Genomic DNA, 13598 nt, shown 5'->3' with positions numbered 1-13598 from the left:
AGGGCTCTGGAGGGAGGCACTGAAACAGTTCAGAAGCTTTATATCCCTGGGGGCAAAGCTGAAGGTTTTGCAGAAAGTTTGGCTTTGCAGAAAAGCAGGAAGAGAACAGAAAAGGCACAGGATTAGAGATGGTGATGCCACCAGTAGGGGCCTACTGAGTGCCTAGCAGTCTACAGCGCTCCACCCCACCCTGGAATCCCACCAGTCTTCCCAACTTTGCACTTTGCTGTGCAAATTTTGCAGATGAAGAGAGTGAAGTAAAGAGAGGTTAAATTACCCTCTTACAGAGGGCCTGTGGCCTTCCCACTCTATATGCAGACGGACGATGGGTGGGAAGCTGCTAGAAGCTGGGGAGGCTCTCACCAGGGCTTATTTATGCCTGTGATTGAGAGCCAGGAAAGTCCAAACAAGACCCAGAAAGGCACGGGCTTAGGAGGACGGTCAGCAATGGCTCAAGGGTGGGAGAGAAGAAACTTGGAAATCTGCCCAGGCTCAACTCTGCTTTCTTGCCCCAATTCCATCTTGCCATCCAAGAGCCCGCATCCTTCCTCCAGCACTTAAAAGGTGCAAGTCTCTCCACACTGACAGCTTTGGTCTCCAGTCCATCACCTCATGGGGTTGTGGTGAGGGGAGGTGATTTAATATTTGTGTGGGCTAATATTTTTTTTGTGTGCTTAGTTAAAAGCAAACTAAAAGCAAAGAAAAAAAAATAAGAAAAAGCAAGCAAAAACAAAACAGGGGTCTACATGTCGCATGTACTCTTCAGCTGCCTCTTACCCAAAGAGGACAGTTCTACCCTGAGGCCACATCTGGAAGTTCCCTGGGTCTAACCCTTGCAGCTACTGCCAGTTAAGGCCCTTGGGGCTCTGAATGGACTCAGTCTAGCAGTTTATCCACAGGGGGGAAAGGCAAGGTGTGGAAAGAAGCAGCTGGAGGTTTCTGGACTCAGAATGCTGCCACCCCAGCCCCTCTCACTCAAGGGGCTCACACCCAAGCAGAGGGAGGGGGGCTGGACTACTCCAGCTACCCTAGGGGCCATCTGAGGCACCACCACTAATGAGGCTGAGTTAGGGATTTCACACAAACCACACCAAACAACTCTTCCAGATGCACACCTGGTGTAACAGTGTGTAGATAGAGGGGAGTGGGTGAAATACCAACTCCTGGGGTGAGGAGTGGGAAGGAATGGGATCGGGGAGCCGAGAGGACCCAGCTATATGTAATTCAATTACATGATTCCTATGGCACATAATAGGAGGAACCAGGAGCATGCCTGGGTTCAAATCCTTCCTCCAGCACTTAAAAGATGCAAGTCTCTCCACACTGGCAGCTCTGGTCTCCAGTCCATCACCTCATGGGGTTGTGGTGAGGGGAGATGAGTTAATATTTGTGTGGGCTATTATTTTTTATGTGTGCTTAGTTAAAAACAAACTAAAAGTAAAGGAAAAAAAAATAAGAAAAAGCAAGCATGTCCCTAGACAAAGACTTTTTAGGAAAGCCAGATTTGTGCCAGGTCCGGGCTGCTGGTCCTTGGTTTCCTTTGGACGGCAGCCTGATTACCATGGACCAGATTGCTGAGCTCCTGACAGGCCTGTGATGCCAGAACTAGGGGGTGGGAGGCGGCAGTAAGAAGAATCTGCCCTCAAAACACCCCAGTGAGGCTGAGAGCAGCTCTGGCTCCCAAGCAGCTTTTCCCCTGGGTGTCACAGCCATGCCCTGGGACTCCCTCTGTTTCCTCAGTCCAGCCATTTGCAGTGACTCAGGGCCTATGAAACCCATTAGCCCAAACTGGTCTGCACAGAAGGAGGCAAGAGGTTGGGCCCAGAGAGGTCTAGCAGCAAGCTCTGGGCTGAGTCAGGACTAAAACTGGAGAAAAGAAAGAACCGACGATAGGCAGTTCCTAACCATGCTTCTGTCATGTACCAACCTGAATCAATCTTAAAGGCCATTTTTAAACACTGCATTTTTTCCTAGAAGCCCCAGGATCCTGCCTCCCAACTGAAAAAGGCAGCTCTCCCAGTTCTGTAAGGACTCCCAGAAAGAAAGGGAGCCTTGACCAGATTCAGAGCTAGGAGGTCACCCAAGGAGGGCAATGAAAAGCCAATGGCACATAATAGGAGGGACCAGAGGGACCAGCTCACAAACCCAACAGTATATGGGGTTAACTAACACTCACCTCATTGGCCCGCAATGCTCTCACCAACACACAAGCTAGAGCAGAGGGAGCAGAGCAGCAAGGAGCATGGGCTCCTTGGGCAAAAGAGACCCAAGTCCAAATCCTGACTTCAAGGTTCTAGCATGTTCTTAACCTCTCTGGAGCCTCAGTTTCCCCATCTGAAGAATAGGGCTAATAACAGTAGTTACTTTTTCAGCTTCTGGCACAGGCCTGGCACTGGGAAAGTTCTAGACACAAGTTATTGTGACTGTGGTTCTTTCAACTGCTGTTTACTGAGCACCTACTAATAACTAGGCCTGTACTAGGCTCTGAGAATCTAGTGGTGAAAGGAATAGATGAAGCCTGGGCCCTATGGATGCTCTCCAGCCCTTTCTGATCCAGATTACCATCCCAGAAAGCCCTCACTTCAACATGGCCGCCTCTACTTTCCCCACTCCATCTGTTTACATATCTCCACCCACAGGGTTGCCCACCACAGCTGGGCGGTCCCCAAGGCCGCACACTGCTTCAAAGCCTGCCAGTAAGCTCTGGGGTGGCTGCCACAGCCAAGCACACACCAACTGGCCAGCTCCCTTGGACCCCAGCTGTATCCAGCAGAGATCTAGCTGCAGCCACAGCCCTCTCCACAGGGTGCCTCTTAGCATCTGAGGGCCCACCCACCTTCTGCCTGCCTGGCCACTGAGCCAGCCACAGAGCCATCTGATTTGAATGAAACTTCAAACTTAATGACTTTCATGCTGGTTATTTAAAACGCAATGTAATTTTCTTAAACACCCTATTATTTCCTTTGATAGCTACAAAGCTTCCCCCAATCCCATAAGCATGTTTATTTTTAGGGAAAAGAGTGGTTTGCAGTTGGTCACAGAGACATAGGGAGAGAGAACCCACAGAAAGCAGGGCAAAGAGTCAGCCTTGGCAGCCTAGAGGCCCTCCTGCTTGCGGACTCTCCACCAGACACCAGGGGACCAGGCAGGGCCTGCCCTTCTCTCACCAGCATATCAGCCAGTGGCCCTCCCGTCCCCCACCTGACAGTAGCCAGGTAAGTATAAGGTCCCCTTTCCCATGCTTCCCTCAATGCTGCTGGGCCTCGACGTCCTCATCTGTAGGGTGCCTCAACTAGCATTCTAAGGAATCTCCTTCCCATGGGCATTCCAGGCATGGACATGTCTGGGGAAGGGTCCTGAGGCTACCACCACACCCTCAGCAGCTTTCTCTTGACTCCTCCAGACATTCTGCTCTGGGTGAGGCCTCAAGGGCTGGAGCCTTGACCAGTTGGGTGAGATCTGTGCCCTGATAAAGCAGCCTGAGGCAGTGGCTGCCCACAATGGGTGTGTAGGTGTGGCCCTGCCAGTCGGGGCTCCCCAGCAAGGGAGATGGCATGGTGGTGGGTGTGCATGCATAGGTCAGCTGAGCTCCACCAATGCGGGTCGTCCTCTGGGAGCGGCTATTTTTAGGTTCCAAGCTTTCATGTGGCCAAATGATGTGGAGTTTACAAAGCATTGGTAATGCGTTTCAGATGGTGGCCCAGCAGGCCAGGAGGCTGGGCCCATGGCCACCAGAGCCAGGTCAGAGTTACTCAGCATCCCCACTATGGACTCCCATCACCTGTCCCTCCCTCTGCATGGCCTCTGTGACAGGATTGCGAGGCTAGCCTTGGTGTAGTCCCTGCAATGCCCAGCTAATCCTAACTGAGGTGCAGGTGACCAGCAGGCCTCTCCAGTCCACCTTATGAACCTCAGAAATCCCCGTAGCCAGGAATGCCCACCCACTATAAGGTAAGAAACTAAGACCTAGAGAGGTGAAACCATTTGCTAGAGGTCACATAGAGGGGAGGAGGTGGCTTCCTTCCCCAGCAAAGTCCCCTGCTCCCATGGGAAAACTGGATTTTTTTGGGAGGGGTGATTTGCCACCATTGGCACCAGGCCAGCTCAGACATGGTGGCGTAGGGGAAGCCATACCAAGTTAATCCCCAAGCCCCCACCCCTGTTTCCCAGGGCCATGTCCTGCCCACCCATGCCTGGAGCCTCTGCTGTACACATGTCATCTGGAAGCAGACAGTGTGGGGCCCAGACAGCTCCCTTGCCCTTGGAGAGAGCTGTCTGTTTTAAAGGGAGGAAGAGGAAGGGGGGGCAGGAGGAAGCTTATTTGGCAGTGTGTCTGCTTCTTCTGATCTCCAGGGAGTTCTGGCTGTGAAGCACAGGCTGGGTCACCAGGCTTGCTCTGGGATCCGAAACAAAGTCTGTGGGTGCAGCTCAACAGACAATCTCCATGGGTGGGACAGCCTCCCTGCAGGGAAGCACCAAGCTCACACCCCTCCTTGCTATGCCCCACGCCAGGGTTAGTCCCCCATTCAGCAAGACAGACACCCTCCACCCACTGGGGGACTGAGCCACGAGAAGAACCATGTTCTAGCTGGACCAGGGGCAGGGGAGCAGGTGCAAAACCTCTGACAGGACAAACCATCCAGGCAGAAGGTTGCTTGCAGGATGGGGCTGATGCAGGCCACACCTTTTTAAGAGGGGGAGGTGGTTTCCCAGGTCCAAACCTCAAGCATGACAGGTCTTTGAGATGAAGCCGCTAAGCGTCTGAAGAGGCAGCTGACAATATGCTGGGTTCTCGAGATCCTCTCCAGACCCTGATGATCTCGGAGCCCTGCTGGAGGAAATGGGGGGCAGAGGTGCTCTCTGCACCCTGAGGGGCCTAAGCAAGCAAGCCACTGACCTTTGGGGTGTGGCTCCCCAAGTAAACAGGGGACCAAGCCCCTGGACTCAAATGAACTAACAGTAAAATGGCAACTACACTATGAGGGGGTACTCTTGCCTTGATTAGCCAGTACTTTGAGTCTCTCCAGTCCAAAGCCACCCCTCCCTTAGCTCTGCTCTCATTCCCCCAATCAATCACCCCTGCCCCTCCCAGCACCCTGCCCTAGCTGCCTCCCTGGCCCTCCATGTCCAACTCAGCCCATCTGCAGTGGACACCGCTCTGCCCTGCAGGATGCCAACACACTGCATGTGCCCTCCAGTCTCTCCCAGGTTTTGGAACCAGCACTGCTGGGCATCGGCTCACATGCTGTGGCCTTAGTGACAACCTTTCTAGCCTCACTTCACGCCCCTCTTAGACCCTGAGCTTGGGACTGCCATTCAGGGATCAGGAACACACTTATCTCTGCCTCTCTCCTGCTTTGCTCAGCTTCCACCCAGAGTGTTCTCCCACTATCGGCTGCACAAACTCCTCTCAGGAAGCTTCCTAAGCTGCTCCCATGGCTCCTCTTGCACCTCTGTGTCCTATATCCAGCTCAAGCAGTACTTCAGGGCTGACATGAGTCCTCCAATGAGGGTCCTCTTGCCTTGCCAGGACTGAGCTCTGGGAGGGCAGGCATAGCCTCCCCTTGTGCAGAACCAGATCAGGTACACAGAAGGGGCTCAATAAATAGTTTGGACTCAAGATTCCAGCAGGCTCTGGGCTGAGCCCAGCTAAATGCCTGAGGGCCAGGAAGGCTGAGGGTGACCCCTGGGGGAGCTGGCTTCTCGGCAGGGAAGGGAAAGCATCGAGGGCTCTGGTCCAGCCTGAGCTTCAGCAGCACTGGAGCTTCTGAGTTCTTTATGTAGTGTTAGTCTTCCAGCAGTAGCCTATACGTGGGCACCACTTACACTGTGCCATGCCAGTCACTCAAGGAGGGTGGAACCCTCATTAGCCTCATTTTCAGATGAGGAAACTAAGGCCCAGAGGGGCAAAGTAACTTGCCCAGGGCCACGCAGCCAGAGTAGCAGATGCAGTAGTAGACTAAATGCTTTCCCTCCCTCCACTCCTCTAAAGGGCTTGACAAGCAGCCTTCCCTAATCTGACATCACTGTCTCCACCTGCAGAAAAGAGGTTGTTCTTCGAGGATTTGTGTACTGTACTGTTGGGTGGGGGGTGCTCCTGTGACCTAATAAAACACCTGTTTCCTCCAACAGAGCCTTGTTTGTACACAGTGGCAGGAAGCACCAGTCACAAGGTGTGAGGGGGTGTGACTTTATGGCTTTGGGACCGCAGCAGCTGGAGGGGGCTCAGAGATGCTGTGGCTCTCCTTGACCCTAAGGAGGCTCTGGGCCCATCCCTGACCCAACCTGACTTCAGTGGTTATGTGATTTTTCTTTTTCTTTTCTTTTCTTTCTTTTTTTTTTTTTTTTTGGCAGCAGGGATTGAAACCAGGGTGCTTAATCACTGAGCAACATCCCAGCCTTTTTCTATCCTATTTAGAGACAGGGTCTCACTGAGTTACTTAGGGTCTCACTAATTTTCTTAGGTTGGCTTTAAACTCACAATCCTCCTCCCTCAGCCTCTCGAGCCACTGGGAATACAGGCATGTGCCACCGTGCCTGGCTAATTATGTGATTTTCAACAAGCACCCCTGAATCCCTGCTTATAGCTCAACTCAATCTCCCTTTTTGCAGAGGAAGGGGATGGACTGTGTTCTCAAGAGTCCCAGAGGGGCCATGTTCAATCCTTTTTTTTTTTTTTTTTTTCGGTATGGAGGATTAAACCCAGGATTAAACCTCTACCATTGAGCCACATCCCCAGCCCTTTTTATTTTTTTGAGACAGGGGGTCTTGCTAAGTTGCTTAGGGCCTCACTAAGTTGCTGATACTGGACTCAAACTCCCAGGTCGCTGGGCTTCTACCCTCCCTCTTTTAATTCCCCTCACACCCAAGTCTCTGTAGCTGGGGAAGTAGGCAGAACGGGTGTGAAGATCCTCATTTGCTGGCTCAAATCAGCTCACTGGAACCCAGGAAGAGCTGGGAACTGGGTCCTAGCAACCGATCCAGAGCTCTTTGTCAGCCCCGGGGCCTTGGGAATGCCCCCTCTGTTCTGCTGAGCTAGCTTGCCCTACCCTTCCAAAGGGGTCAGCAGGCTGCCCTAAAGTTGTAACCGTTCCTCCCTGCCCCTGTGGACAAGGTGGAGCAGGAAGCCTGGCTCTCACCAGGGTCTGCAGGATAGGCCTCCTTTATGGGGCTTCCCTGGCCCACTGTAGGCAGCAGTAGGGTGGAAGCACAGTCCCAGCTTGGGAGCAGCAGAGGAGGGTCTACAGACTGTCCAGATCCCACAGCTAATCCCACACAGCCTCTGAGTCAGGAAAGAAATGCACTTCAAAACAAACTGAGGTCCCACTATCCACCACAGACTAAATGAAGAGCGACAAAGACAAGACTCCGTATCAGTCATGTTTAGGCACTTCAAGGGCTGGGGAACAGTCGCAGGCTTGGAACCCACCAAGAACAGGGGCAACAGGGCTGCAGAACACTGTGATTCTTCCTACTTCTTGACCCCATGGTTCTCAGGGGGTATTATGCTCCAGGAAAATAATCAAAACAGAAACTAAGGAGTGGTTTGTCCAGAGCCTCATCCTCCTGATAAAGAAGGTGGCCTGTGAGTGAGCCAGGAGCCACAGGAGGGATGCTATGAATAAAGATGATGTGCATGGGCATTGCTGGAAGCCTGCACCACACACCAGGGGAAGCATTACAGCAAGAATAAGGGGGTGCGTTTAGGGGTGACCATGTGAGCAAAGGTCCAAGGGTGGCTCCAGGCTAATGACCATGAGGGTCATCTCCCTTTTTATTCTTACAAAACAGCCTCAATTCCTCACACCTTATATAAGGGCTTTAAAGGGATGAGGAAGGAGAGTCTCTTTCAGATCAAGTTTTGGGGTGGCGAAAAGGGATTCTCAGGATGGAGCAAGTGGCTTTGGCTCCCATGCTGGCCCCAGGGATAACACTTCCCATCTGAAGAATCCCTGGATGAGGTCAGGCAGGGAGTAGGGGACCCATACACCTGAGTCCCCAGTCCCAGGGTTCAGACCCCTGTAGCCCAGAGTGGAGACACAGCCCTCCAGATGGGAGTCCACATGGGGCCTAACCTGCTAGCCACCAATAGTCCCATGAGAACTAGGATAGCAAGGGAGAAGGGATCAATCATGGACAAAGCCTGTTCCCACCCAGCCCAGGCCATGCTGGCACCTCCCTGGGCATCTCTCTGGCAAAGCTGCTAGTCCTCACTCCAAAAAGTACAAGGAAGGCTCATGAGCCCATTGCAAAAATGGAGGAAACAAGGTCCAGGATGCCTCTGCAGACAAGCTCTCTTTGGCTAAGCATGGCGAGTGTGTTAAAGCTATGCTAACCACATCATCCAGAAGAGCTGCCGGGGTGGGCAAGGCAGCCAAGGCCCAGAGGCAGGATGAGGGAGGATCCCGCTTGAATGATCGGAGGAGGAGACAACTATCTGAATTAAACCTCAAATGAGGATTAAGAAGGTGGGTGGCACCTATGCCAAGAGCTGGGGAAGAGAAGTGCAAGCTGAGGGAACAAATGTAAAGGTCCTGAGGTGGGAAGAGCTGGCCAGGTATCAAACCCATCAGGCTAGAGGGGCTGCTGTGAGGGAGAGGAAGGAGGTAATGAGGCACTGAGGCTGTGGTAAGTGATTTGGACTTTCCTCCAAGACTAATAGGGAAGGCCCTGAAGTTTAATCAGGTGAGAGACGTGATCTGATTTTGTTTTTAAAGGACCCCTTGGCTGCTACATGGAGTCTGGACTGTGGGTTAGGGTGACAGGGATGCAGATGGACCCTGGAAGAGGCTACTGTGCCATCTGGATGGGAAATAATGAGGGCTGGGGGTGCTCATAGATGAAGTGGAAGATCTAGGATGCACCCAGGAGCATGCCAGTCCCTGCTTTATCTGTTAGACAACCTGCAGCCCTCAGCATGCTGCTCAGGGGATCCTGGTTCACAGCCCAAGCAGGCAAGCTCTGTCCAGACCCCTCAGCTAGGCCTACTTGACAGTACTTCTCCAGACAGAATAAATCCTGTCTGGATTTATTAATCTGTGCTCTCAGCTCAGCTGGGCACTCTTGGGACTGAGCCTGGTTCTGTTTTGGGTTCCCAGAACCTGGTAGCAACCTGGTACCAGACTCCCTTCTCACAATCCTCACTCCAACCTGGGCTGGTGCTCAACTGCCACTAATATCCCAGAGCAAGCCCACTGTGCCCCTCTGTTAGGGCAGAGGGCTGGGTGGTGTTCCTACACCTTCTCTCTGCACAGCTCCCCAGATGGGGGACCGTTGTCAACAGCACTTCCTTCCTCTGCTAGAGTCAGGTCTTGCTCATAACCCTCTCCTCTTGCTCCCTCAGGGCTTGTTCCCATGGTCCTCACTAGGCCCTCAATCCTGGGACTCAGTGGTGAGCCCTATGGCCAGGGCCCCACACATAAGTCCACCATTTCCCTTGTGCCCCTCACACTAAAGCTGCCACTTGATCCCCGGGCTGGAAGGATGCCCAGGTACTAGGATAACTATGGGATCAGGGACAGGGAGTGTGGCCTAAGCCTCTGCAACAGTCAAAAGCCACAACTTTTTTTTTTTTTTTTTTTTGTCATTGAGATGTAATTCACATTCCATAAAATGCACTATTTTAAAATGTACAATTCAGCGATTTTTCGTATATTCACAAAGTTGCAACTGCCACCACCATCTAATTCCAGAGTGTATTCGTCACCCCAAAGAGAAATCCCATGCCCATTGGCAGTCACTTCCCACTCTTCCTTCTCTCAGCTCCTGGCAAACCACTTTCTGTTTCTATGGATCTGTCAATTCTGAGCAAAAGGCTCAGAATCCTTCCAGGCCACAGACTCCAAGAGGGGCCCGTAGAAAGGGCCACAGAGCAACGCTTCCTCATATCCTTTTTGGATAGAACCAGACTGGTGGTCTTGTACACCTAATCGCCTGAATTTCCCTTGGGAATGCTGCCTTATTATGTTAATTTCAGAATCCCCCCAGAGTCTGGCTCAGGACCAGCTCACTACCCTACCTCTCCACTCCTACCCCATTACAGGTCTCAGAACTGAGAAGAAAACACACACACACACACACACACACACACACACACACACACACACACAAAGAAACAACAGTTATGATCTAGGCCAATAACTGCCTGCAAGCCTATGTTAGATGCCTGGCAAACAACTTGCATGGAAAAAGCTTTGACTTAACTTCCCCCTTCCCCAAACAAAGCTTCAAAGAAACCAAATACCAAAAAGCAACTTTTTTTTTGGAAAAAAGTGTCTCTCTGCCCCATGGCAACTGGTTGTCAGTCAGACTTTTGGCTCCTGGCAAGGCTTGTTTAGAGGCCTTCAGACGTGGTGGCCACATGAACATCCCTCCCACACATGAGTGGAGATGGTCTCTGGTGTGGGTTTGGCCTGCTATCTATGGAAATCCAGCAATTCATCTTGAACATCTTAGATCCTGAGCACAATTTTTTGTTTGTTTTTGGGGTACCAGGAATTGAATTTAGGGGCACTTGATCACTGTACCACATCCCAACCCGATTTTATATTGGAGATAGGGTCTCACTGAGTTGCTTAGCACGCACCTCACTTTTGCTGAGGTTGGCTTTGAACTCACAATCTTTCTGCCTCAGCTTCCTGAGCCACTGGGATGACAGGCATGTGCCACTGTACCCGGTTTGAGCACAATTATTTAAAAATTTTTTTTAGATTTCAATGGACATTTATTTTATTTATTCATATGTGGTACTGAAGATTGAACCCAGTGCCTCACACATGCTAGGCAAGCGCTCTGCTATTAAGTTATAACCCCAGCCCCTTGAGCAAAATTTTTGACCACCTACATGTCCTCAGAGAGGCTGGACAAAGGATGAGAAGACCTAATTCTAAGACTTGCATTTTTATTTTTCTTTTGAGACAGAGTCTCACTGTTACTGAGGGCCTCACTAAGTTGATGAAGTTGGCCTCAAACTGTGATACTACTGCCTCAGCCTCCTCAGTCACTGGGATTACAGGCATGTACCACCACACCCGGCCAGACATATGAACTTTGAATTGGATGATAAATATGCTCCAAAGATATGAAGCCAATCTCTTTTGCTTTGTAAAACCCAACCATATTTGAAGTGTCCATACAATTTTCTGCATAGTTCAAACAACTACTTTTATTTGCTATGTGTTATAACTATCAAGTTTGCTTAAAACAGGATCCCCTATATTCATGTACATTTCCTCACCCTATGTCACTCTAACATAGGTCCCTGCCTCTGTCCTTGTCCCCAGCCCCAAAGAGCAGCTGAGGCCAGGACACAGAAATTCAGTGCCAGAGCCTGTCCTCCCATGTTCCCAGAAACTAGGAGTGGGGGCAGCAGCTGGGTGGGGAGGAGGGTGCAATGCATAGACAAGCATCTGCCACAGCTTGGGAAAAGACTGGAAGCTGAAAAACATATGTCCCAAGCCAGGTGAGTGGTGCTGATCCTGACTGTGGGAGTCCACCTTCTGCCTACTCTTTGACCAGTGTAAACCAAAGGACACCAAATGGTCTCATGACCCACACCCTTATAGCAAAATGAAGCCCTTCCTGCTCTGGATACTCTCCTGCCACTTGCTCACACTGTAAGAGGAACCACTGCCTTCCCTCTGCTCTGCCATGGAGTCCTGGGAGCTAGCCCAGCCAGGACTGGGGCCTAGGCCTCTTGTCCAGTCATAGTTACTATGGTGACCATAGCCCCAGTCCAATCAATGCATGCCAGTGACTGGAAATGGTGGGTTATGTCAACTGGCCCCAAATCAAAGAGTTTACACCTTGCAGGGAATCCAAAAAAGCAACTGTTCCTGCAGGATGCACGGCTATGGGGACATGACTTCATCAGGTAGCAGGGTGGGGAAGAAGCCCCCTCCCTCATAGACCTGGAAAGAAGAGAATTACCCTTTATATCACAGAGCAGAGAAGTCAAGCAGACTTCTCAATAGCTAACGTGCTTGGTGTACAGAGATGAGAAGGGGTCCAGAGGGCAAAGATTTCATTTCTCAAGTCAGCTGTCTACCAGGTTTTTAGGTCTGAGCTTCTGGAGAGCAGCCTGCATCTGTCTTCTCACCTCCCGCCAGCTTTAACAGGAAATAGCTCTCAGAACCTCCTTCCTCACTCCTGATCTGAACCAGCCTCACAGTCATCCTGTCCTCCTTCTGGGTGGACCCTGCCTGTGGCCCCATGCGCTGGGTTTACATTTGCACCCAATATCAACCTACCACAGACCTCCCCAAGCCTTCCATGCACTCTCATCTCTAACTTGGGTCAACTGGGGACTGTCTGAAATATTAATGTGAATTTTTTTTTTTTAAATGCAGCTTTAAAAGCACTCCAAATAGGCTCTTCACCCTTTATCTGGACCGATGGAAAAAAGCATGGTTTGTATGATCATGAAATCTTTTCAGAGCTCTAGGTACTTAAAGGATTTAACTCACAATTCACTGAGCTGGTCCCTTACTGATACCACTGATTTGCAGTACATCTCTGCAAACCTTTCTTAGCAGGTAAGAGACCAAGTATGCCTCCTCAGAACTCACCTGGTGTGTAGGGTCCTCCTTTGGCACAGGCACACTCATGCCAGTAAGGACACATAGTGGAGAACCTTTCTTCTGCACAACCAGAAGATCCCATCAGGTCTCATTTTTCTGCCCATCCCTGAACCCAGGCTCAGGGCTTCCCAGGAGAAAGCTAACTGCAGAGCTCTGAGCTCAAATCACATTAAACACACCAACCTCTAGAGGAAGGTGATCTCAGCTCAAAAGTTGTTCACCCCAGCATCATGCAGCACAAGGACCAGGCCTGCACCTGCTTATGAGTGTGCTGGGAAGACAAAAGCCAATAGCTCCAGGGCAGGGGATGATCCAAGGCAGGCCCTCCTTCCTCCCCCTAGAGTTCTCCTCTTGGTTCAGATCCCACTGGTTGTGTACGAGGAAAAAAGACAACCACAGAATGCTCACATACCTATTTCTTCTAGGCAAAAGTCACTTCTTGCCCATGCCTCACCTACCTGGTCAAAGGAAGAAGCAAGCGCTAGGGACACTGGCTGCTGGGGTCACTTACCAGTGGAGGCTGCGGCTGGGGATGCTGCCCTGCTCCTGAGGCGGGTGGGTAGTGCATGAGCAGATTGAAGGCGGAATAGACAGTCTCTTTGTACATGCCGCTGGAGCACCCCGGGGCCTTCAGGCCTGGAAAAACCACAGCTGGGTCAGATACCAGCCCAGGCAGCTGCTGGGGCTGAAGGCAGTCTGCTCTTGAGAGAAAAAATAAGAATTGCCAAGGGGTCTCCTTCGAGTTTGTGACTTGCTAGGGAACGGGATGCGGGTGTCTTCAGTGCCAAGTTTTGTGGGAAGACCCCGAATCCAGGCCTTCCCCTGGCGGCCCCGAATAGAACCCCCACTCAGTCCTCCAGCCAAGGAACCTTGGCCAACGCTTTCTCCTCAAGGCTGGGGATTAGTCAGTCACCTGGGCAAGAGGGGAGGCGGAGGTGGAGGGGGTCTGTTTACTCCTATAAAGGTCAGGGCACCGGAAGTGACTCGAGCCCAGCAGCGCCCGGGAAACCCGCCCCCCAC

At 51.5% G+C, this 13598-nt stretch overlaps 1 protein-coding gene across 8 annotated transcripts in view; it reads right to left on the bottom strand.

Annotated features, from left to right (window-relative positions):
* Tcf7 (transcription factor 7) overlaps window positions 1-13504 on the bottom strand; it is a 29219-nt gene extending 15715 nt beyond the window's left edge. For 4 of the 8 annotated variants that reach the window (XM_015492761.2, XM_048783630.1, XM_048783652.1 and 1 more), the window contains exon 1: window positions 13090-13500. In XM_015492761.2, coding sequence (XP_015348247.1) covers window positions 13090-13185 — 96 coding nt within the window. In that variant the 5' untranslated portion in view covers window positions 13186-13500. Of the gene's footprint in view, window positions 1-13089 lie in introns of all 8 variants that reach the window. The other 4 variants (XM_048783634.1, XM_048783614.1, XM_015492762.2 and 1 more) reach the window with 4 other exon arrangements.
* Window positions 13505-13598: the final 94 nt, after the last annotated feature.

This window comes from Marmota marmota, unplaced genomic scaffold, assembly GCF_001458135.2.
Source record: "Marmota marmota marmota unplaced genomic scaffold, marMar, whole genome shotgun sequence".
In the NCBI taxonomy this organism is placed as follows: Eukaryota; Metazoa; Chordata; class Mammalia; order Rodentia; family Sciuridae; genus Marmota; species Marmota marmota.
The sequence above is the reverse complement of the archived record's forward strand: the minus strand, read 5'-3'. Positions and strand labels throughout refer to the sequence as shown.